At 50.5% G+C, this 25,479-nt stretch overlaps 1 protein-coding gene across 1 annotated transcript; it reads left to right on the top strand.

The window, feature by feature from the left end:
• Nucleotides 1-4,442: 4,442 nt before the first annotated feature.
• Krba1 (KRAB-A domain containing 1) lies at nucleotides 4,443-25,329 on the top strand. The gene is made up of 17 exons (XM_055605494.1): nucleotides 4,443-4,513; nucleotides 11,156-11,282; nucleotides 11,676-11,792; nucleotides 12,286-12,435; nucleotides 14,123-14,257; nucleotides 14,687-14,860; nucleotides 15,486-15,635; nucleotides 16,322-16,519; nucleotides 16,955-17,128; nucleotides 17,496-17,672; nucleotides 19,599-19,751; nucleotides 20,244-20,396; nucleotides 21,035-21,229; nucleotides 21,320-21,460; nucleotides 21,977-22,096; nucleotides 22,423-22,533; nucleotides 23,493-25,329. The coding sequence occupies exons 1-17, from the start codon at nucleotides 4,502-4,504 to the stop codon at nucleotides 24,299-24,301; spliced, it is 3,096 nt and encodes a 1,031-aa protein (XP_055461469.1). The 5' UTR covers nucleotides 4,443-4,501; the 3' UTR covers nucleotides 24,302-25,329.
• The last annotated feature ends 150 nt before the right edge of the window (nucleotides 25,330-25,479 follow it).

Here is a 25,479-nt window from a genome sequence, read left to right as displayed (position 1 = left end):
ACTCTTTGTTATCATTACTTTGATTAATACTATATTATTTTGGAAATTATTATTAATTTAAGTCTATGTGCCCATAGTGTTCCATCATCATCATCATTTTGGTTACTAAGGCTAAGTGCTTAAAATCCATTCTTTTCTCTAATCCTAAATCTCAGAGTACCAAGCTCCCTAAAATCTCAGAGAAAGTTGGGAGTGATTTAGAACTGTGTCACTGAATGCCATAGGCCCAGAATTGTAAGTTCTTCCAATTCAAGTTTTTTATTTTACTTTTCGCATTTAAATTGAAATTTTTCTTCTTCCTTTTAAGGTGTGTGTGTCTACACTGGGCAAGGATCTATCACATATGAATGTGAAGGCCACAGGACAACCTCAGATACAGTTTTTCAGGTGTCATTCACTTTTTGTTGTTGCTACAGGATCTCTTATTGGCCTGGACCTCACCAAGTAGGCTAGGCTGGCTAGTCAGTGAGCCTGAGGGAGCTGCCCGCCTCCATCTCCCCAGTGCTGGCATTAGAGTACATGCCACCATGCCCAGCTTTGTCATGTGGGTTCTGGGGATCAAACTAGGCATCAAATGCTTACGTGATCTCAGGGACTTTACCTAACTGGAGCATCCAGAGAGCGAAGAAAAGACAAATGCAGTGTCTTAGTCAGTTTTCTACTACTGTAATGAAACAGCATGATCAAGGTAACTTATAACAGAAAGCATTTAATTTGGCTTGCGGTTGCAGAGGGTGCGTTCATAATAGTAGAGTGAAAAAATAGCTGAGAATTCACTATTGATCGGCACCCTCAAAGAGGAGAGCCACACTAGGGGTGGGGGTTTTTGGAAACCTCAAAGCCCTCTCCCAGTGACAGACCTCCCTCTTCTGACAAAGTCACTTCTCCTACTCCTTCCTAAACAGGTCCACAAACTGGGGACCAAGCACTCAAATATATGAATATATTTTTAAATATATTCATTTAAAATAGTCTTTTTAAAAACTCTACTTTATTTGGGTTTTTAGGCCTCAACCTCCTTTCCAACCTCCCAACCCTACGTAGGAGAGAAAATGGGGAGAGGGGGCCCAGACCCGTTACCTCTCGGGCTTTTTAGAGTCAAGGGGTTCTTTTAAGGCTCTATACCAATCTCAGTCAACAGCAGATGCAGCCGGCAGGCTCCTTAGCCCCTGCGCCCCACACGTTTCTCTCCGTCTGTCTGCTCCAAACCACCACACCACCATCTCTGGTCTCTCCAAACTGCTACACGCCCACACCAACACGGCATGCCACCCCTTCTCTTCCTCTGCTCTCCCATTTATACTCTCATAGCCCTAGACCACACCCTTCTCCCTGCCAGACATGGAAGCCTGCTACCCCCTGGCGAAAAGCCACGCCCCGCACAAGACAATTAACAGCTGTGGACGAACTATAGCTCAACTAAAATCCCACACTTGGGATTAAAGCAAAGATATATTTACATAACACGAGTTTACAAAGAAAAACAAAACTTCCATTACATATGAGCCCATAAAAGCCGTTCTCATTCAAGCCACCACACCCAGCGATTCAAAAAAGATTATAGACAAAATGTATTGCTGGAAATAGTGTTACTTCCTAAAATTAAAATTAACAATTCTCTGGAAAAATACTAAAATTCTAAATTTCTATGCACAGGCCACCAAATACATAAAGGGAGAATTAGACAAATGCACAATACTGAAATTTTATCATAGCACAATAACCAATAGTTCAAAAGGCAAACAAATGATAATATGTAAAAGACATATATAGTATGACCAGTATGCTTGATTTAATCTCTAACTAGAGCATTACAACCATGTTCGAATATGAACACTCTTCTGAAGCAAATATGAAACAGTCAAATGTTTTTTTTGCTTTACTGGCCACAAAATAAGTCTCGGAAAATTCTAGCAGGAGTGTGCAACCCCTGATCCACAGCAGCTATGTTAGCTTACTTAAAACCTTATGAGATTTTCCTTTTGCAATTTTTTGTAATTTGATTGTGTGGTGAACTTTATCGCAGTGTCAAAAGTTTGGATACACCCATTACAGTCAACATCACAGTCTCTGACTTTAGAGAAAATTTAAAAACACTCATAACTTCTATAAAAACCTCATGGGAAGTTTAAAAGTCTCTTTAGGTGACTTCATGGATGGAAAAAGAAAGCCATAATGAAAACCAGAAACTAATTAAATTCCAGCTATTTTTTATATGGGGAAATGTACAGCACAGTTTATCGTTGGCAGGAGCTAGCTGTTCCGTTTGAGCAAGAGAGCAGGCTAGTCTACCAAAAGTCATTTCACTAATGGCCAAATAACCAAATGCCAAATATGCAGGAAGCTAAGCTCCCTGGATATCAATTTACTGAACAACCAATTTCAATTACTGAGATTTTTTTATATATATATATTCCATTTCTACTCCACACCCCTTGTCTACATCAAGAGCTCATGCTAATTTGTTGGAATCAAACTAGAGCTACTTACGTTAAACTCACACAATCACTTACGTCATCTGCTGACAGAAAAAGTCAAGAAGCCATGGTAGCAAGGCTCTCCTTACCCTCACACATATTTGCAGATATGGTCGCAAAAGACTGCCGAGGCCACAGCTCACACATATTTGCAGATATGGTCGCAAAAGACTGCCGAGGCCACAGCTTTGCACAAAGGCCAAAGCAACGTTGTAGGAAAAGAGCGCTTCTGCAAGGATGCCCACCCAGCGAGCGCCCATTCAGAGCTGGAGTAAGGGGACCTTTGTTACTGGTCCTTATAGCCAAGGGCTATCATTTCAAAACAACTGTGCAACCTGGCTTATTTTTACCTTTAAAAAAAGCCCTTGTCTTCTCTTGCCTCCATGAACACAATCATGATTTGTCATGGTAGCAGACTACAACTCCTGTCATCTGGAGTAAAAAATTTTACTGTAGAGATTATAAGGGGTGGAGTAAGGGCAAGAATTGTCAAACAGGTAATGGGGGAGGGGGGCAGCAGTTTTTCCCGTAACTTTAACAACTGGCCATTCAACAAGTTTGATGGTGTAAGCAGTTCTTAGTGACAGACGGCCCAAATCTCCAAATGCTGCACCAAGTCCAGAGAGGAGGAGGACACTTCAAGCAAGGCAGAGTCAATACACTTTCAATACTGTAGGTTTTGTCTTTTCTTTTTGAAAAGTTTTGAGAGGACTTTATGGTTTAGGGATCATGGGTTCCTGGCTTCAGGCCTAGGACTTACCCTGAGATGCTATTGGAGATGAGCTTCAACTTTCAGTTCGCTTTTTCCGTGTTCCAGTCCTGTCCTTGGAGTGTGAAGGAGGAAATTCACTCAGCTGTGCTGGGCAATATGGTTAATGGTCTCTGATTACTTGTTCCCTCCAAGGCCACATCCTGTGTTCTGGCATGTCGGCATACAAAGCCAGTGGGGCCCATGTAGGCCAGAATCGCTAAAGAACCATGCTGAGGTGTCTAGGAGAGAAATCCGCCTTCCTCAGAAGATATCAGATGAGGGGACTGTCCTGCAGGCATTTTCAGGAGTGGGGAGCAGGAAAGGACAAGTCCTGGGCGAGGTGGCTTCTGCTTCCGCTGTGGCTCCAAGCACCTGTTCCAAAGAGCAGTTGAAGTTCCACAAACTTCTCCTCTTTGAGTTTTTTCCACGTAATGAATGAGGGAGATATACACTGAGAGGGCTCCTGGAAGGAAAATGAGCGTCACAGGGCTCAGCCTGAGCACTGTGCTGCGTCTGCACCTCACAGACAGCAGCACAGACGAATCCAGGGAGGGTGGGGCCCACACTTAGTATTTGTCAGGAACCACGGGGGCTGCTACCATCAGCGGGCGACACCAGCAAATAGTCACACAAAAAATAGTGACGCAGGTCAGTGTGGTGGTGAGCCATTGTGCCCTGGCCCCTCAACCACACAGGGTCGGATTTACGTGAGTGCGGCCTATGGGAGAAACTGATTCCTTTTTATCCACGCATCCCCACCTGGCACCTGCACAGGACACGCTCACAAAGCGCCGGATGCTAGAAGAAATGCACGAGTGGATGGATAGTTGTATGGATGAACGGTTGTTTGCACCTAAGCATGCGCAGCCGCAAGCCTGCCAGGACGTAGGGGACGCCCAGCTGGTCCCTGAACCTGAGGAGCAAGAAGTGCGAGGGGCGGAGCAGTGAGCAGCACCCCTCCACCACACACCCCCGGAGCCACGCCCCAGCCATGGAGCCCTCTGGGAAGTGTAGTCTGCGCCTGCGTTGTTCTCGCTGTGAGGCTGGGGGCTGCGGGCGGAAGCGGGACCAACCCCTCCCGGGATGCGAGGCACCGGGCTGACCCAGGAGAGCCAACTGTGCGGCTCCTGGTGCAGCCAGGCCCCCGGCCCCGCCTCCTCCCGTACAGAACCGGGCCGCTATTCCCGAGGGTCTCGAGGGTCTGGGTGCAGCTTTCTGCCGGAGCCGCGCCGGAAGCTAGGTGGGCCAGGGAGTCGCGAAGCTGAGTTCCGCCATGGCGCACCAGGTAAGGCAAGCCTTTGCGGACCGACGGACGCCTCGGCCGGGCTTCTCGGCGCTGCGCCTTCCCCGGGGTGACGGGCCCGGGAGGAGCGGGCACCGCCGACTTTGAGCTCGGGTGAGCCCATCCGAGCCGGCCAGATGCCCAGGATTCCTTAGCCAGAAGTCTTGGGATCTCGCATTCCCCGAGGACCCACGGACCTGGAGCTTTTTTTCTGCCTGGGAACTCATTCTCTTGGCTCTTCAGTACAAGATATCGTGAGAGGGTGTGTACGATTGAAGCCTCAGCGGGACTTGGGGGAATAACTAAATCTGACATTTTTGTTAAGATACGGCATCCCGGGGAGTGGGGCCGAGAAAGTGGGAAGAAAGAAAACAGACCCACGTTATGCTGGTGAGATGCTTCAATCCCAGAGCTGAAAAATACCCCCCGTATGCTCTTGTGACCTAGGAACAGTTTGGGCAGGGTCGTGGGCTGTGAAGATGCCAGGGCAGTTGCTGCACTGCCTTCTGGGTAGACACCAGGAGTCAGACATGCTATTTTGGTACCCACAAGCTTTGACCAGACTTAGGCAGCTGTGTTGTAGTAGTGTCTAGGTATCACTAATACCCTACAGTATCTTGGTAGAAACGATAAGCCAGGTAAATGAGATGTTGTCTGGCCTGGAAGTGCCCTTTGTAGCTTTGGCTGATAGGCTTTTGCTCAGACACGCGCATCGACCCCACCATAAATCTGCTTATTTGGGTTTTCTGTTCTGTAGATGAGGGAGTTAGACCTCGGATCTCTCAGACCTGATGTTGAAGGAAGAGTATCCAAATTCTGTTGCTGCGTGGAAAAGATGGTCAGGCATGATCTGTGGGAGCTAAGGGTCACGGTCTGATGGAGAGGGATACGGAAGGTCTGTAATCTTTGTGTTCAGGGTGACCACCGGAATCATAGGTGTGTGTGCACGGTCTGCAGGTGGGAATGGTGAGTGCCAGCATGGTACAGATGGTGAGTGGCAGCATGGTACAGGGCCGACCTGGTAGCCTGAGGCATGGGGTGCAGTGAGGCTAGGCTAACAAAGGCTGTGAGTGCTGAGTGACCGTGAGTGCAGTTTCACAGAAGGACTGACACAGTGAAAGCAGTTTTTCAGGAGGCCCATCATGGCAGCTGTTAGCAGGGAGCTTGACCAACTAGAGTTGTCCTACTTAGTCTCAGAAACTTTTTTTTTTTTTTCTGATGGTTGGGGGCAGGGGCCCAGAGGGCAAGCCAGTTGTAGCTATCCTCCTGAAGTCAATCTCCCCACCCGTCTGTCTGTCTCTTCCCCTCCTCTTCCTACTACCTCTCCTGCGCACACACTGTTCACTCTTTCTTCACTTTTTATTTTATTTCATTTATTTTGGAGACAGTGTCTCATGTGGTTGAAGATGACCTTGAACTTCTGATCCTCCTACAACCACCTGGAAGTATAGGAATGTGCCACCATAGCTGGTTTGTGTGGTATTGGGGATCAGTCCCAGGGTGTGCCAGGGAAACACTTCCTCTTGGGAAAGACCTGAAGGGAGCATCTTCCCAGTCACAACATTGTCAATAAAGATTTCCTTTTGAGGCTAGGTTGGAAAGAGGCCTGGAAAATACCACAGGCAAAGGCCTAAAAGAGCCAGATATATTTAGCCTTGAGATAAAGAGTCACATATGCCACCCCCCAAAGTCACTCAAGAGTGGCGTATAGAACTGCCTGAGGTGGCAAGCTATACTCTGTAGACACATATTAGGCAGATAAGCTTGGCTGCAGTGACACCAGTCACAGCACTTCATGTGTCTCAGCGTTTATTCCAGACCTTTTGCCTGCAGCAATTAGTCTTGTCTGTACAATAGTCCTATGAACTAGGATATGAGCCACTGTTACAGATGAGTTTGCTGTGGCTTAGAGAGGTCAGCCGGTTGGTCTGAAGTCTCATAAATAATTTGTTGTCGTTCAGCTCATTGTAGGTTATGGTTCTCAAGAGGACCAACTTATGCTAAGCAGACTCACGGAAGACACATGAACACGAAAGCTGTGGTTTGACAATATCCTCCAGATTTCACCTGTTAGAAACGTAGTTCCTAGTATCATATGTTCATTGGTTGTGTGGGAGTCATTGGAGTTCGTGGGTTACTGAGGGAGTAGCCTTGTTTAAAAGCCTCTCTGGCTTGCTTTGTTTCCCCACGTGACGTTCCGCATGAAACTGTCATGTACATGTGATATGGCAGGGAAGCACTCACCAACATGGCCCCTTAACTGTATACTTCCCAGCATCTGCAACTTAAGAAATCAATTTTTTTTCTTTATAAATCACCCTGTCTCAGGTATTCTCTTTTAGTAGTAGAAATAGACACAGAGAGGAAGAAAGCCAAGGGCTTACTTTACAGTGAAAAATGGAGCTGACAAACTGAAAATGCATAGAGATGCAGCTATTGAAATATCTGGCCACCTGTCTTGTTTGTGTTTTTGTATTTAAATGCCTAGGGTGGGTCACTTATAAAGAACAGATTTTGGCTGGATATGGTGGTGCACACTTTTAATCACAGCCCTTGGGACATAGAGCTGAATCTGTGTGAGTTTAAAGCCAGCCTGACTTAGATGATAAGTTTCAGGACAGCCAGAGCTACAATAGTGAGACCCTCTCTCAAAAAGCAGACAACAAAAACATACCAGATTTTTGTTTTACAGTTCTGGCTGCTGAGAAATCTAAAGTCAGGGTGTCAATGTCTGGCAAAGAACTGGCATCTGGCAAGGGTTGCCTTAATGTGCGGGTTAGCTACTTTTCTGGTTGCTCTGACCAAATACCCAGCAGGAACACCTAAGAGAGGCTAGATTTACTTTGGCTTATGCTCTCAGGCGGTTCAGTCATGGACATTTGACCCCTGTACTTGAGCAGAACATCATGGCAACAAGGTGTGTATTCTCCAAGTCTGGTTGATTGGGAGATAGGGGGTGTGACAAGAAGGGACCAGGAGTACTATATTTCAAAGGACCTACCTCCGTGACCTCTAGTTTCCATGACCTCCTAAAATAGTTCAGCAGTCAGGGAACAAGTGTTTAAAATGTGAACTTGATGGGTGGCAGGGAGACACTTTACATTAACCAATAGCACTATCATCCCACAGTGGAAGGCAGAAGAGCAGTAAGCGAGGAAGAAGAGGGTTGAACCCATCATTATCAGGAAATGAGGCCCCCAGATACTGGCTGTAATCTATGCATGGCCTAATCACTCTTGCACCTAGAGTGGACCCCACTTGGGAAACCAAGTGCTAATGGAGAGCTGTCTCAGAAGCACAGAGGTGCTGGACAAACGTAACAGCTGGCAGCACGGAGCTCTGGTAGCCTGAGCCACACTGCTATTTAAGAGGAGTTCTGCTATGTAGGTCAGAATACACATGTCACTTGGCAAAGGCCAGGGACCCACAAGCCAGTCCTTCCCTTTTGCTGGACTCCATCTGCAAACTTACACCGTTCCATGGGCACACCCTTCTGTCCAGGCTAGAACAGTTGGCCAATTCCAGCTCTTCAGGGTGCAGGCCATTGGGTCGTGCCTCTGTCTTGCCACGGCTTGGCCACCCTTTCCGGTGACTGATCATTCCTGTGTTTCCTTAGCTATTACAGTTGGGTTATAAACAGGGGCTTCTCTTCTATTGGCTCTGTGACCCCTTTCTGATGCTGAAGTCTCCATGATCCCACATAGTTATCCACTTACTGCACTAGGTGGTAGGTGTTCATGTGTCGTGATTTGTGTGACTTTTAAGGGACATGCACGTTCATCACAACAGCATCTGCACATGATTAAACACTAATTAAAGTGTGCAAGTAAAACAGGCATATTTGGTTTGTAGGAGGCACACATATGCCCATTAGATCCTGAGCCCATTGTCACAGACCTGGGAGTCTGCAGCTCACATATGAGGGTTCCCTGGGTCTTCCCACTCGCCAGCCCCCATGGCTCCCAGGCATTGGCTGCTAGGATCCCAGAAGGGAGGCAGGGAGGGCAGCATCACAAGGGACCAGAGGACAGAGCTATGGCAGAGATGCCAGAGGCGAGGCTAGGAAGTGATGGATTGAGTGCCTGGGGTCGGGGGAGGGTTGTAAGGTAGACAAATATAATGAGGTCCTGTGTTGGGCCCTCCAAGAGCATCTGAGGCTCAGAGACTCCCATGAGGATTCAGGCTCAGCAGGTGGTTACAGGCATTGCTGTGTCCATGATAATGGGAAGACATCTGACAGATCCAGCAGACAGCAGAGGTGTTGTCTTTTGGGGTGAGTTTAGAGGAAGCTTGAGGGCAGTTTCCCAGAGGCCTCTAGTGCAGTCACCAAGAAGCACTTAGCTCCTCCAGTGTGATGCTGAATGACCCCGTGTGGAATGCCCACTGGGGGAATCTTGCCAGAGACCTAAGACTCAGGATTGTTGCTTAGAACAGGTCATTTAGCACCTTTTTCTGGCACCTGGCCCAGCTGCAGACACCTTGGAAGAAGGCATGTGTTCAGCATGAGCTGTATCATACAGATTAACCTCTGTGTTGATTAGGTACAAACCCTTTTGAGATGCACATTGCCAGGTGTCTGCCTGGGCCACCTGGTGCTAGCCATTTTGAAGGACAGCAGTGTCATGCCTACCCTGTTGGCTCTTTAGTACCGAACCTAAGCCTGTCCACATTTTAAGTGTTAGGAGGCCTACAAGAAATGCAGAAGGGCTCCCTGCTAGAGGTTTGCGGAGTATCTGAGATGTTCCCGAGGAATAGTGGCTATAGTGGGCCAGAGGCACAGATTAAGCTTGGGGAAAGAGCCTGCTGGGTTGCCTAGCAGGCCATAGAGATGGTTGGGAATGCACAGCAAACCAAGAGGCAAGGGACTCTGCCTCTGATTCCTTCCGGGCTTCTGGATGTCAACAGTCAGTGGAGACGCGGTCCCTGGCCAGATGTGTGGCTGGAGACTAACTACTTCAAAATGTCAGGGCTCTCGATGTATGTCTAGTGATGCACAGGGGAAGCTGTCACCTGTCAGGAATGGCAGGCAGAGAGACGGCAAGGAGCGGTGACAGGGCTGTCAGCTAGTAGCAGAGATAGTTTTTAAAGTCACTGACAAGTGCATGGAATAAGCAGTAGATTCTCCCCTGTTTTAGTAGGACTGTCTCCATTTTCTCTACAGGTCCTTCTTGCAGGTCATGCTTGTCTCTAACCTAGATGGATTCTTCCCACCATTTACCTTCTGTTTGTGCCATTTGCACAGTTAACTTCGGCCATAATTTAAGTTCATGCCCATCGGCTGCCGGTTATCGTCTGAGTCTTCACGGCTGTGTGAAAGCCCCCTGAGTGACGGCTTTTAAAGACGCTAGATGTTGCTTTAATCTCACAAAGCCACAGGGTGCAGGCAAGCAAGGCAGAAAGCATGGAGTATGGATGTGAAGCACTGTTACCCGAGACTCCTGGGTTTGGGGTGTCTTCTGAGCAGGTTCCTAAGGACCACACTGCAGGCTTTCAGTGCTAACTGGCAGTAGTGGGGTAGGAAGCATGGTGAGATGGAGCCTAGAAGGGCGCTGTGGACATCTCCTCTCGCTGCATGCTTCTGCTGCATGAGCCTGCTGGTGGGTGTCACAGCCGTCTGCAACGGAATTAACCACAGCTGTACCAGGGTTTGTAGAGAGTTGAAGCCGTGAAGGGCAGGTGGGGCTGGGAAAGTGAAGAGGGCTTCTGCCCAGCAGCTAGGACCCACACTGGAGTCTGGAGATTAGGCGCCCTAAGCTCAGGTCAGGTCAGGCCTGCGAGTGCCTGGCTCACTTGCTGCCTGGCTGGCAGGTGAGAAGGAGTCACTCTTCTCTAGACCTCCAAGGCTTCCTGAGTTTTCTGTCACTGCCCCTCCACCTGCTTGTTTGGAGGGGTTTAATTTCTGACATAAATTGTGTCATCCCTGTTGAAGAGGATCAAGTGGGATTTTTCCTTTGCTCTGCAGGTTGGTTAGCACGAGTCTAGCAATCTGGGATGGAAAATGCTTCAAAAGGCAAAGCTTTTCAGCTGTGTGATGCTGTGTGTGGAGAAGTCCACATCTGAGCTCCTGTAACCCTTGCAGTCAAAATGCAGGCGCACTAAAAACACTGCTGAAGTTACCTTCAGCTAGGTGTCCAAAGAACAAAATATAAGTGACTTTCTTGTTTTGACTTGAGTGCTATCTCTAAGATAACTTGTTATGTATAGGAGAGCAGTCAAAACCAAATATCCAAAACACATCTGACCCCAAGAATTTGGGGCAAAGAATACTAGACCTTGGTAACAAGCAGGTTTTATTAGTAACCTGGTGTCCCCCTTTCAGTGCCCCGGTGCTGGAGTTCTGGGTCCTTGGACATTCAGACACAGCGAATGCAGGGCTTTCCTGGGTACTTAGGAATGTAGCTTTATCTTTCCAAGTCACACCTCTGGTGACCTTCTTTCTAAAAAGTTGCTGGAAGCAACTGGGCACCCAGCTAACTCCAGCTCTGTCCCAGTAACTGCAACTCCCCGGCCAGGCCCCACCTGTCTGCGCGGCCTGCTCACAGTGTCTACCAGGAGCTCTGTGTGGCTCACGGAGTTCTAAGGGACAGTTTGGGTGGGCCTTGTTGGCATGCATGCAGCCAACCCCCCCGGAGACTGTGCCCACAGGTGCCCATCAGCTTCAAGGACCTGGCCGTGCGGTTCTCTGAAGAGGAGTGGCGGCTCCTGCAGGAGGGGCAGCGGGAATTCTACAGAGACGTGATGCGGGAAAACTACGAGACGTTGGTGTCTGTGGGTGAGGTCCTGAGGCCTCTAGAGTGTGGGTTGCAGGGACAGAAGAGGGTAGCAGTGAAGGATGTCAGCATACATGGCCGGGAGTCTTGAGTCTTTGTGAGACCCTCAGCTCCTCAAGGCCTTGTCTTCATCTCCGTTGAACTGAGTAGTTTTAGGGAAGTGTTCAGAACCTGAGGCTGCCCAGGTCCTTACTTTCCTTTGTTCCTTTGTTTCTGTGAGCTAGAGTGGGTGTCTAGGTGCAAGGCTTTTAAGGGCATGCGATCTTTTGAATTTGATGACCACACAAACATGTATGGAAGGCTATACATAGATGAGCAGGCATCTGGGCTGTCACATGACTGTGGGAGGGTAGAAGCCACTCAGTTCCCAGAGTAACTGCTCCTTCTCTCTCCAGGGACTGCTGAGCTGCTTCCTCTCTCTGCTTTCCTGTCACCCGCAGAGTCTGGAGGAGGCACAGCAGGAGAGAGCCATGATAAGGGACAAGAACCCCCTTTGGAGCATGGTCCTCAGGGTAGGTTCTCCCAATGGACTTTGAGCACTTCCTCTTAGTCATGGTTTTTAGCCCCTAGGTTCTGCCCCTCAAGCAACACTTAGACTTCCACTAACTCAGTCCAGGCCTCCTTGAGTCTCACCCCTTACTCCTCTGGGTTGGATGTTGGTTACATGTAGTCTATTCCATGGAGAAATGCTCAGAATAAAACCTGAGGTCATGTCAGGGACAACCTCTGCCTTGGGCCTCACTCGCCACTATCCAGAGCCAGCCTGCAGTTTAGATAGCAGAGGTGAAACATGGGGCCCAGAGTAAGTGAGGAAAGGTAGAACACCAGAGGGGCCACAGGGCCCTTCAGTATTGCCCTTGATGGGAAGGCGACAAGTGCAGAACCCTCCTGAGCCCAGCCCTCCGTCCCTGCGCCATTTGCCCTGTTTGGCTGCTCCATCTGTGATGGGGAAGGTGCCCTGAGGAGCTAGGGGACTGAGTGCAGGGTTCACACATCTCTCCTCAGGAGAGCAACCGCAGCAGAGCCTACACCTCACGGCCTTGGTGCAGCTGGTGAAGGAGATTCCAGAGTTCTTGTTTGGGGAAGTGAAGGGCACCGAGGACTACTCCGAGAGTGGGAGCACCAGTCTGGATGGGGAGCAAACGAGCCCTGAGGGTAAGTCACACAAGCTGCAAGAGTGACCTCACTACAGTCCACAGTGCCATGCAGAGCTGCCTTCCAGCTCAGCTCTTGACCTCCTCGCTGTGTGCTCATCCTCTGAGCTTGAGCTTCTGGGACCTAGTAGGTGTGGGAACAGCTCATGCCTTCTCATGGTGTTTCTGTGTGGGTCCAGCCACCTGGCAATCCCTCCCTGGAGCTTTGCACTTCGCATGGTGGTGAGCAGTGTTTGGAGAAATGAGAGAGAAGCTAAGCTTTGTCCAGATAGCAGTGGGGCCTAGATCCTATTGCCAGCCTTTGCTCTTTCTGCTTCACAAAAACTGTTCTTTCTCTCCGCACTTGGTCAGCTCAGGACCCAACCCACCCTAGAACATGTCCCCTTGCCTGCCGCAGCCCTCTTCAGTTAATGTTGGATGACATAGGAAGGGAGCAGAGGTATAGAGTGGCACCGACCTGGTGAAATATGGCTGCTCTGTGCTTTGTCAGGCCAAGAGCATACATCTTATAGTTTTGGAGCTTAGTAGTGACAGTGCTTAGGTCACTGGCTCCTGGCTGTTGTTAGTGGAACATGACAGGGCGTTACTCCATCTCCCAACAGTAGCTGTGGTTATGGAAACTTGCCCTTCCCGAGGCCTGCTCAGTTCTCTTCTGGAGAGCTCTGCAAGCCACCCCAGCCTGGCCACCACACCCACAGGCAGCTCATCTTCCAGTGGCTGTCCTGGAGACTGGGCACAAGGAAGCCCCCTACCTACTAGTGAGTCTGACCTAACATGCACAGGGACGCCCAGCATCATAGAGGCCCAGCCCTGGAATTGGCCTTGGACCCTGGACCCTCTTCACTTCTTCTGCCTTGGCTTGCTCCGTAGCTAGCAGGAGACCAAGGCCTCTGAACAGTGAGAAAATGCACTTGGCCTCTGGCCTACAGACCAGATGATGTGATGCTTGGTTCCAGATGGCCTTTCCCACGTGGTGATCACTGAGGAATGTATATGCACAAAGGGAGCTCTGATCAGTTCCTAATATACAGGACCAGCAGGTCACTTACCTGTGTGCACCTGGTCAGATTCTTAGACCTAGCAGCAGGGAAGCAATGCTGGTCACAAGAGTTTCTCTAGGGTCTCATTTTATCTTTTGAAATTCTTTGAAGTTATACTTGTTTGAATGTTTTGGTTTTTTACTTTTGGTTCTGAGCCTAGCCTTTAATGGCTAAGTTATCTCTCCAGCCCTGTTTTGGTGTTTTAATTTAGAATATTTAAAGGAATAAAGATTTAAAAGGACATTCCAAAACATGTTTCCCAATTAGCCTGTGATTCCATGTGCCATCTGTTTTACGAGCCCCACGTAAGACGTATGAGTACAAGCCTGACCTGTGTTGTAGCCATCGGCTTCATTGGCCTGGCCAGATTCAGAGACTGGGGTCAGGGAAAATGTCTGGGAATATTTTGGCATATACAAGTCTTAGTATTCACAGCTAGACCAAAAGGAAACAGGAAACAGCCTCCAGCCCTCCTGGAACAAATCCTCTAAAGATAGCCCCAGCATGAGCCTACTATTAAGGATTTTGGTGACTCTCAAAGGATTAGAGAGTTAGAGTGGTCTATCCTCTAGGTAAACAGATCTGGGGAGATCCCAGAGTCTGAGTCCCTCCCCTTCCTCCAAACATGGCCTTCTTTGTGTTTTGCAGTAGGAATTGCTGATAAATCACTGTCTCTAGAGAAGGAAGGCGTAGGAGCCTTGGGAGAGACATCCATTCATCCCACTCAAAGCCTGGATCAGAGCAAGAGCCGCCTAGGCCAGGATACAGGCAGCATGGAAACAGGTAAAGGACTGGCCTTCCTGGGGTTGAACAGCCTAGAGCTGAGTGGCGTCAGTGGAGGTCATGTCACTCTCTCAACTGAACTTCACGACAACCCCACAAGCCAGTGGTTCCCAACCTTTCTAATGCTGCGACCCTTTAATACAGTTCCTCGTATTATGATGACCCCCAATAATGAAATTATTTTGTTCCTACTTCATAACTGTAATTTTGCTACTGTTATGACTCGTAATGTAAATGTCTGATAGACAGGACATCTGTATATCTGATGTACAGATACCCTCGCTACTCCTGAGGGTGTTCCGACCCACAGGTTGAGAACGGCTGCTGTTTATATGGGTGATTCTCAGCTGCAGAGATGGTGGGGAGAACTGAGGGTCTCATGCTGCCTGTGCAGACTACGCTAACCTTAGCTGCCCTGTCTGTGCTTAGGAACCTCTCCCGAGAACAGTCCCTTGCAAGGCCTCATCAACTGTCTGAAGGAGATCCTTGTGCCCCTGCCCCAGCACCGGGGGACAGCCCCAGACTTGTCATCTTCTCTCCCTGGCTTGAGTGTGTTGAAACAGACCAGAGCTGAGGTGGAGGCGGGGAGCCTGCCCTGCCCGGGTGAGTCCCTGGGCACCTGGCCTGCTCAGGCCAAAGTCTCCAAAGTCCTGGAAGGTCCAGGTTGCCATTCACAGACGTTGCTGTGCTCCCGGATGCTCCTGGGTCCCTAGGGTCAGGCATCTGCAGGCCACTGCCTCCTTCAAGGATAGCAGCGGCAAAATTTATCCTGTTTTCCTCACTGTTCTCTGTTCCTTCTGACATGGGACTCTGAAGGGGGCTTCGGTGCTCAAATGTCACCTTCTGCTGACGTGAATGAGGTGTCAGTGGACACGCAGTCCAGGGTTTCCCTCAAAAGGCTGCTGAAGCTTTGAGCCTTGGTCTTGTATCTGTAGGGGAAAACCTTCCATCCTCTGGCTTGGGGTGAACTTAACTACAGAATTCCTCTCACATATAAATGCCCCCCATGTATGTCAAGCCTGATGGACCTTGAAGCTAAGTTGTACTCGGAGCCCAGAAACTGCCAGCCTGCTCCTTCAGTCTGCACCCTGAGTGATAGCTGTGCCCAAGTGCTGCCCACTGACAGGTCTGCGGGTCCTGTTTCTGGCCCTGTGCTGCTCAGCCTGCACCCCAGCACTGTGCTTGTCTATCTGTCAGGAGACAGTGAAATGTGTGCCTTTTCCCTTAGTCAAGACAGAGGCAGCATCCGGGGATTGTCCCCTTCAGGGCCTGCTGAACTGTCTGAAGGAGATCCCAGAAGCCCCAGGCAGGCGTCCCAGCCCCTCAGGAGCAGCAGACCTGCGGCTGCAGGAGGATCCAGGGAAAAGGAATTCTGGAGGTAAAGGCTACTTGCTGGATGAGTGCTGGGGAGCTAGATGGCTTCCCATCTACAGCTGTATGTGATGCCCTGTGTCAGCATGTGAGTCAGAGAACCCAGTGCTGATTCCATCACTCTGTAAAGAGTGAAGCATGTAGGCGATCCTTAGTCAATGCTTCATAATTTTCCAAAATGGCTGTTGTTATAGGAGGTAAAAGTACTAGAACTTTCTAGAAGAGACATTGGGGAGGGGGAGAGAAACTAAATAGAAGGCAGGAGTTGTAGCACAGCAGCCCGTACTTGTGACTGGGGACTCCTGTCATCCTGTGCTCGGGCTAGGTGCTCTGACTGGAGGTTGGGGTTCCTAGCACATGTTTGGACTGGGATCATTTGTCAGCTCATCAATAACCTTGTTTTCCTGAAAACATGTCCTTAAAGACGGTAGAGGGTGGGATTGAGCCAAGCCTGCTGCATGAGAAGTGAGGTCTGATTTGTTGCTGGCCAGGGAGGGGCTCATATTAATATCCCTTAGCAAGCTCTGGAGCACCCAGAGGTGATAGGGGTGTAACTTGGATCAGAGCCAGTGACTGCTGTGGAGGCAGAGGAGCCTTGAAAGTCCCTGCTAGCTCTATAAAGAGAAGCCTCTCAGGACTTAGGGTGAGTCCAAGCCTGAAATTAGGGCTTTCCAGCAATCACCTTTCCCACAGGGATGAGAGCCCTCCAGACTCCTCCCCATCCCGGTCATGCAGCTGGCAGTGTGCTGGCCACAGTGAAGGTGGAAGATGTCTGGGCCCAGAGTCCCCTGGTGCCAGCATCCTGCCAGCTTAGCAGGCAAAGCCACAGTCCCTATTCTACTGGAGACACCAGAGAGGTCCGTGTGCCCCGCTGGGGCCCCTTGACTCTAGGTAAGTTCTGGGTTATCTATCTATATATTCCAATGGAAATGAGTTCCAAAGCTCACGGGCAAGTTTGGCCAAGGAGCCTTTCTCTTGCCTCTCCTCCCAAGCTGTTCCACCACAGTCCATGTTCTCAGTCCATGCCCATGTGCAGGCAGCCCTCTGGTTTCAGGACCTTCGTTTGGCAGTGAGATCTTGACTGTGGGAGCTGGCCACTGTGTTCAGGTGTCTGTCCCACCGTTCTCCTCAGAGTTGAGGACAGCTTTATTTCTTCCTTAGAAGCAAAAAACACATTCAGTGTTCCTCACTGGAGGATCATGTGCCTAGTAGATCCTAGTAGAAGGCAGGCTGTGGGCCGGCCAGCCAGCCAAGGGTCAAGGTTGGGTCTGACAAGCAGGCCAGGGCCCAGCAAGAGACCATTACAAGGTGGTCTCTCTTGTCCAGCCAGCAGGGCCTCAAGCTCACCTCTAGAAGCTCTGGAGGCCTGTCTGAAGGGCATTCCTCCAGGTGGGTTATCACCTCTTCAGTCACTAGCCATCTCATGGTCCAGAAGTCCCCAGCCAGGAGATGCTGGGTCTCAGAGGTCTGAGCTACAGCCGCAAGGATCTCACAGTGAAGGTACTTGGGCCCGGGGTTGACAGTGCATACAGTGGAGGGAGGTGTTGGTCATCCTCTTGGGCCCCCTCGAGTGTGTGCCCTTCTTTCCTAACCCCTGCTTTATGCCTTCCTTCAAATAGCTATCCAGGTTTTGTGACAGCCTAATTCTACCCACCCACTTCCCTGCTTTGAGGAATTCCCCTTATTCCTGGGAGTATTTATGTTTAGGGGGGAGGGAGGTAGAGACTTTTTACCAGTGCTGTAGTAAACCCTGGAAGGGGAAGGGGTTCATTCCCTGGGCTGGGTCTCCTAGTGCCAGATATTCTAAGGCCCAAGGACTTCTTCTCCAACAGGCTCTGCCTTGGCCCAATTATAATTCTTTCTACAGGAGCTACAAGGGAGCCACTTCTGCCTCTGAGCTTGCAGGGCTACATGAGAGAAGGACCTGGGATTCAACCCTGTGGCTCCCAGGGTACCCCTTCCAGCTTCTCCTCAGCCAGCAGCAGTGATGGGGATCTGGATTTTGGGAGCCCTAGGAGCAGCCATGGACAACGGCTTGGGAAAGGTGAGCTGGTCCAGCCTGAGGCTGTAGTTCTCTGGGAAGGAGCACAAGGTCCTTGCCCACTATTATTTCTACCCCAGCACCAGAAGAAGAGCTGGGATACCAGTGCAGAAGCAGACGTAGGACTTGTTCCAGCAGAGTGAGGGGGGTCCTCCTTGGCTCAGGAGGGATAGGACAGTGCCAATCACGTGTCCTCAATCTCCCTTTATGGTAAATGCTCCCCTATCCTGGAAAAAAAGAAGTGTCTATACTACTAACTGACCTCCAGCTTAAGGGAAATAGAGGATCGTAGAAGACCACCTTCAGAGTTGTACTCAGTAACATCTGCCTCCCTGCGCCCTGCCAAAGGGCATCAGTCTTGGGGACTTTGGGGTCGTATAGAGCTCTCTCGACATCCCCCTTTGTCTTTCCTCTTGGAACAGTCATGTCTGTCTTGTCCTATGTTGGAAACGCAGTGCATCTGCTCATCTGTGCCCTGGCCACATCTGTTGTTAGTGGGACGGCCTGGAAATGTAAAATTGACATCTGCCTCACTGACATGGCGTTAGCAGCCCATGACTCAACCCTGTGGCTCCCAGGGTACCCCTACCAGCTTCTCCTCAGCCAGCAGCAGTAATGGGAATCTGGATTTGGGGAAATTGACATCTGCCTCACTGATATGGCAGCCCAAAGAGTGATGAGGGCTTACTTCAGGCATGTTGATGACTGCAAAGCTGCATTTTCTCAATGTCCCCAAACCTACACCTACCAAGCTCCTAATCTATATGGCTCTAAGTGTACAGCAGAATAATGTAAAGCTTGACTTGTAGCACCACCCAGCGTGAAAGCAACAGAGCTGATACAGGCCGAGATGACAGAGGTCAAGGACAAAACCAGCTGGGCAAGTCACATGTTTGTATGTGCCCTGTTCTTGCCTTCATCAAAAGTTCTGCTGGTCTTGCCAAACGCTGCCTAATGGTGGGCAGTTTGGCATACTGTGGTCTTCTCTGGCACATAAAAGAACTAAGTGACATTTTGCTGCAAGTTGTAGCATTCAGGAGACCTTCATTACAGAGCCTGCTTTCTCTCTTCCTGAGTCCTACTGAGGGAACCCCTACCCCACCCCAGTATACAACTCAATGTCCTTCAACTTTAGCCCCAGCCCTCATCCCCCAAGGGTGTACCATGGCATACCTGTGATCAGAGGACAACTTGCAGGAGGCTGTTCTAAATTTTCCTATACCATAAGTGTTCTGGAGTGAAACTCAAGTGTGCTCAGGCTTGGCACCAAGCACCTTTGCCTGCTATGGTCCACTTCAGTGCTGTGCTATGCTACACCAGCCCCACATGACAGTCCCTTGCTTACAACCTCTGCCTGGGTCCAGATAGACAGGAGGTACCTCATGGAGGAATGTGACCAGTGCTGTCCATTTACCTTATCCCTCTAGAATTTCACATCAGCTAGTTCCTGATATTTGCACAAGACTGGGACTAGGAGTATTGTCTTTGCAGTGTATCTGAAACCTATGGAGATTTAGACCTCCTGTGCCCTGATGTCATACAGAGGCAAGAAGGCCTGCAGCTTGCCCTCCCTGGGGGGTAAAAGAAGCCTTGTGTACATGTGATTGTTAGGGTATTCTGCACACTGAAGCAGGCAGAATCACACCATGGTGACAGCTGCTGTACTAAGGGAGCCTAAAACCTGTACCTTTGACTAGACTCCCTCATTCTAGCCCCCAAGGCAGACTTCTGTGTAGGCTTTCTCCAGGGTCACCTGAGCAGGGATGACAGTTGTTTGGACCATGTCTCCATCTGGGCCCTGAGCTACCAGGACATGTCCTATACTCTGTGTCTTCTTCTTCTGCTCTAATCAGGTCAGAAGAGGCAGGCTGCAGGGCTTCCCAGAGCACTAGACACCCATCCAAGACTGTTCATGTTTGACCCTCACAGGATATCCACCAGGAAACTCTCCACTCCAAGGCCTGGAGAACTGTTTGCGAGAGATCCCTGTTCCCAGGCCACAGGCTGCCTGGCCTTGCCCCTCGGCTGCAGACAGGGGGTTGAAGAGAACAGAGCCCAGGAACTGGGCTACAGACAGAGAAGGTAACAAAATGGAATTTGTGGGTACTTGGGAGAAGAGCAGTCACTTCGACGCTGTGGCTTTGGCAGCAGTATAGCAGCCCTCAGGCCAGATCTCAGCTGAGCTGAGAGGATGCTCTGGAATGGAGCTTGGGCAGAGCCCTACGGGCAGATAGTCAGTCCTTCCCCATACATACAGACTCTCCGGTAAATGAGTGATAGGCAGAGTCCAGGACATGGAGGCCCAGCACTGCTGTCTGCTGCTCCACTGAGCCAGAGCTTTGCTGACCAAATGTCTGTTGTGGCTGTGTCATCCCCTCATGCCTTGTTGTCTGCACATTTTGATTCCATATAGCTTGGGTTGGGAATAATGAGGCTTGGGCTGGTGCAGTGACCAAGCAGGGTCATTCTCCCCTGAAACTTGTATGTGAAAAGCCTGGTTGTGGCAGAAATTCTGTCTGTTCTGTGACAGTATGAGGTTCCATAGGACTATCAGGAATCTCCTCATTAAAACAGGACTGAGGAGCGAGGCATGTGAACCACCCCACCTCAGACAGGGTCGGGGAGAAGTAGCCAGCAGGAGTCTCCATCGGGGCAATCCACAGACCTGCACTCCCACCTGCCACCAGCTGATCACCAGGCCGGGAACATGGCAATGGCCGCAAGATGGTGAGCTGCCTTCGGTGCTTACGTCATAGTTCCCCTCCAGCTAGTTTCTGTCAAGGCAATAGCCTTCCCCTCTCTCTGTTTTCCTGTTTCCGTCCTACCTCCCTTCCCTTGCAATGAACATAGAAGTAGACAGAATGAGTAGGATGTTGTTGGGTCTACTGTGGAGGGGTTTCTTCAGTGGAGACGCTGCTGGGATTGAGGGGTACCCCTATACATACTCCTGACTGTAGGCAGCTCTGGCAGGACCGTTCTAGTCCCTGCTGGGGGCAGAAGGATGACTTAGCTCATCAGTGGCCCTCAGTAAACGCCAGGTCTTGCATGGTGCATGGTCTGCTAAGTAAAAGGTTATCCCGTGAGAAGGGACGCCTAGCTTGCAAGACTCGGCACTTAATTGGAATCTCATGAGGAGTCGCTTCTCAGGACGTGAAACTTCCAGAAAGTTCCCCAGGTCAGTTAGGCAGGGACATGGCTAGCCTCTGGCGTTGCTTCTCTGCCTGTGATCAGAAAGTGGACCCTGTGTTCAGGATCCACTAGAGCCCAAATGGGATTTGGTCAAGCAGAAGAATATACATCTGTGTGCCTAGCCATCTAGACGGGTGCTGTCAGCCACTGGCAGTGAACTCTTCTCCTCTGTTTAGAGACACCCACCATGCCCTCCCCTCTACACCGCCTGGAGAACTCTCTGAAGGGGATCTTGCCCATGAGGCCCTTGCGTTTCACCTGCGTGACTGGTCCCGGCCCCAGTCCCAGTCCCTGCTCCAGTTCCAGCTTCAGCAGCTCTGATGGAGAAGACCAGAGGCCAGAGCCTGCATTCTGGCAGCCACCCCCCAAGAGTGAGTGTGGTAGCATGGGGGTGAGAGTGACAATGAGCTGGTCTTTGAGGTGCCTGTCAGTCCTCTGATGCTGGCTTGCTTATGACACAGAGAAAGACCAGCTTCCCTCCTGTAAGGGTCCCGTCCCTCAGTGCCCTGTCTCGGGAGCATCCCCAAGAGTCGACAACAATAGCTGTCTTGCTGATGACCCTGAGAGCACAGAGCACAGGGACTGCAGCAGCCTCAGTGCAGGTAAGGCTGGGACCTCCCTAGATGTCAGCCACATGTTCCCAGGGGGCCAAGGGTCCAGACTTCCGCCTCTGAGTGTCACTGTCATTCTGCTGACTCTTGTTAAAATGTCCTCCTCATTTGTTGTACTCTAGATCCTAAAGCTGAGCCAGGGAGAAGGTGAGCCCATGAGCCAAGGCCTGTGTTCCATTAGGGAGCTCTTGGTAAACTCCTGATAGATAGCATCTACATACGTGTTCACTAATACATGCACACATGTGTATGTGCACAGTATACACCATATAGCCTTCAATAACATTTTTCAACTTGGCAGATTCAACAAAAGAAGTATCAAAAGTAAGACTTTTCAGTGCTAAAGCACTTGTCTAGCACATATGAGGCCCTGGGTCCGATCCTCAACATACCTACACAATGAGAAATAGAACTTTTGAAATTGTCCCAGGAGTCTAGAGATGACACCTAGTATTACAAGCCACTTTACACTCTACCTGAGCTGTGACCAAGACTTTGTTCCTACAGGAAGAGCAGAAGGCACAGAAGTTAAGTCCCACCCACCCAGAATAGAAGAGGCTGCAGAGCGCACCTGCCCACCTGGCCCTGTCTGCAGTGTTGAAGAAAAAGGAGAAGGGAAAAGAGGAGGTAGGACTCAAGGAACCATCTTCAGAGGCTGTTCTGCTCACAGGCCCTGGCTACCACCTGTGCAGGAGGAGCCCCATTTCCTTCTAAGACACTGAGGACTTGGTAGGAAATGGCCGAGTGGGTCCCTAGGTGTCACAGCAGGCAGCCCACCAGTGTTGGGCTCCCCAACATCTGGCCTCTGACATAATCGTTGTTTAGAAGTTGAAGATTTGCCATTGGTATGAGGGTGGGAGTGAGGGATGTGGCTCATCAGAATATCCCCCGTGTTGGAGTGGCTCTGAGAAAACAATTGTCCTTGTCCCAAGTGCTCTGTGCTCTTCCTGCAGAAGCAGCTGGGCACCCACAGCCTGCCACTCAACTGGAGGAAAGGCCTGAGCCCAAGGGTTCTGAAGACCCCAGGGACCCGGCGCCTGGACCTGGGCAACCTAGTGCTGCAGGTAAATGGGTGGCTTTTCCAGCGTTTGCTGTGCATTAGTGGCCTCCGGGAAAATCAGAACCCAGGTCCCATCCTAAGGAAGTAAACATGTTCCAAGTTCATCATTCGGATCATGGATAGGAAAGTTACATTGAAGCCACTTGGATACACGGCTCACTTTACTTCAGGGTTTTCATAAGGTGCACAGGCTCACCTTGCAGAGGCATTGAGAAGCATGTAGGGAGCCATCGGGTCTGAGGGACCTGAACCTCAGCACTGTTGAGTGACCTGGCTACCATCGCCCTGGCCAAAGGACAGGCTTCAAAATTCACATCACACACTGCTTCAGGGATCCACAGAGACAACAGGCAGGCTGGTGCACCTGTGTCCTGAGCTTGCTGGGAAGACCTCACAGATGTGCAGGACTCAGGTGTCTGGGCCGATTGCCCTTGGCTGGCTTTTGTACCTGTGCTGGCCACCTTCTTTGCCCGTGAGCTTTGCCTCCTTGCTCTGAAAAGGTTTTGTTCAGAGCCCTTGGCACCTCCCTCAGATGAAGCATCACACCACATTCTTACGTTGTTTTGTGGAGTTTAACTGTCCGTGTTTGTTTGAGACAAGATTTCACTAAGCAACCCAGGCCACTTGGTGTCCTTGAGCCACTCAGGCCATCAGCTATCCTTCACTGTCTGCAGCCCTAAAGGCACTGAAAAGACAAGGGCAGACCTTGAGTGGCGTTTAGCAAACAGCAGATTCCTCTTCCAGTGTAAGCCGAGTGGGTGAAGAATGGCACTATGTTGGCTGGGGTGAGACCCACTCCGAGGGATGGGGGACTGAAGGATTAGATGGTTTTGGAAAAGAAGAAACCTGAGATTAAAATTCTCTGGAAACCAGGCCTTACAGGCCGAATACTGAATACACTAAAGAAGTCTCTGGGACCAGAGAGATTATCCTCACTCTTACCCATCCTTCCTCTCATTTTAGACAGGACCCAAGAGAAGCTGCTCTCTGGGGACCCTCTGGAGCCATCCAACAAGTCTCCCCTTCCCACGTCTATCTTGTCAGAGTGGCCACCTGCTTCTCTCCAGCCACCATGCACCTGTGGCAGGTCCCTGCAGCAGGAGCTGCACAGCCTTGGTACTGCCCTCACAGACAAGCTGGACCAGCTTGCAGCAGCGTTGGCAGGCCTGTCCCAGGAAGTGGCCGCCATGAGGACCCAGATGAATCAGCTGGGGAGGCGCCCGTGGAACCTTGGACCAAAAGGCCGGGCTTCCTGGCAGTTGGCCCTCCCCCAGAGACTTCGCTGGGCCAACAGACTGAACCACAGACATCTACCCTACTGGAGGCAGAAGGGCCCCACCAAGCCCAGACCAAAGATCCTGCGAGCCCAGGCAGAAGGTTGCAAGGCCGGTGACTGCCCAGGACTCTCTAGAGGGAAGGACAGTTTGGTGCCTCTGTTGCCTCCAGATGCTTCCTTGGTAGACTCTCCCAGGCCCACCTGTAGTTCCTCCCAGCAGATCTCCTCTGCTGGAGGCCACACTGTGCTAACTGCACTCCCCCTTCTGGAACACACCGGGTGCCACCAGAATCCCCTCTCCCCTTCAGTGCCTACTGCCTTGGTCCCCCGTGTGGCCTCACCAGCAGCCCCTGCAGACACAGAACCTAGGGCTGCTAGAGTGGCAGCAATCAGCATTCCAAACCAGCCCAAGGAACCTAGCAGCCTTCTAGGGGGACCGCTCAGCAAAGACCTCTGGGGAGGTGACCACAGGGATCCAAGGTGGGGGGCCCATTAACTGTGCCGCTTGTCTGCCTAGCCTAGCTGGGGATGCCGGGTGGTGGAGATGTCCTAGTGGGACCCTCTGGGGTCCAGCCGTACCAGGCTACCTGCTTCCCCGGGGTCGTATCTTCCTTCTTTCCCATTCAGCCAGCCCTCTCATTGCTGCTTCACATCTGGCCCTTTGCCTCTGCTGTGCCAGGCCCCTATGGTGTCTGCACGGAGCCACCATAGAGGCATTCCTCAGCCATACCTCTGGCTTTCTCAGCTCAGGTTCAGCCAGCTGCTCTTCCTCCCACTTAGCAGAGCCATCTAGGATCCAGGTGGGTGTCGTGTGTACCGCATGTGCACGGAGCCAGCTGCAGAGAGCACCACGGGGGCACCGTAATCTGATTACCTGTTCCTGATCTCAAGGACACTGAAAGGCTACCCTTTGTCTGCCTAGAACGAATACTTCACAGATCTCATTTGGGGAGAGCCTGGCCTGTGGTCTAAGTCCAATTAACCCCACATGGATTTTAAAATTAAATATATTAGCTGCCAAGAAAAGGGCACTGGCTTCTAGGGAAAGGTGCTCAGAAGGGCCGACACTCAGGCATGCTTGCCTGGATGGTCACCCGGACTTCCACACATACACCTGAACTCGTGCAGTGTGACTGAAGACAGAATGCCGCAGGTCCCCTGGGGAGAGTTCTGCACATGTGCCAGTCTCTTAGGCTGTATACAAAGTCTCACACTTAGTCTAGGCAGCTTAAATCAGGAGTCCCAGAACCAGGTCCTGTCAGGATTGGTTCAGCAGGGGACCTCTGGCTCTGTTGAAGGCTCTCTTCGTGCTCAGATGGCATCTTCTAGGAGTCTTTTCTCCAAATGCCCCCTTGTACCAGTACACGGGATGTTTTGGGTGGCATCCATTCCCATTCGAACTTGAAGACTCTAAGGAACATCACAGTCTGAAGTGCCAGGGGGGAGCGACATGGTGTCAGCCTTTTGACACAGCATTGTCACCCAGAAAGTTCACATTCAAGAACCAGACAGTTGAGATTAAAAAAAAAAAAAAAAAAAAAAAAAAAGCCAGAAAGGAAATCTGATGTTTGAAGTGTGTTTAGAGTTTGTGTTGGGCTGGTTTGCAGCATTCCTCATCTACGTGCATGTTAGGTGGGCTGCAGGTGGGTGTGCCCTTTAGGCTTAAGACATCAG

This window comes from Psammomys obesus, unplaced genomic scaffold (genome assembly GCF_907164565.1).
Source record: "Psammomys obesus unplaced genomic scaffold, mPsaObe1.curated_primary_1811, whole genome shotgun sequence".
Lineage (NCBI taxonomy): Eukaryota > Metazoa > Chordata > Mammalia > Rodentia > Muridae > Psammomys > Psammomys obesus.
Note: the sequence above shows the minus strand (reverse complement) of the source record. Positions and strands in the feature narration are given on the sequence as shown.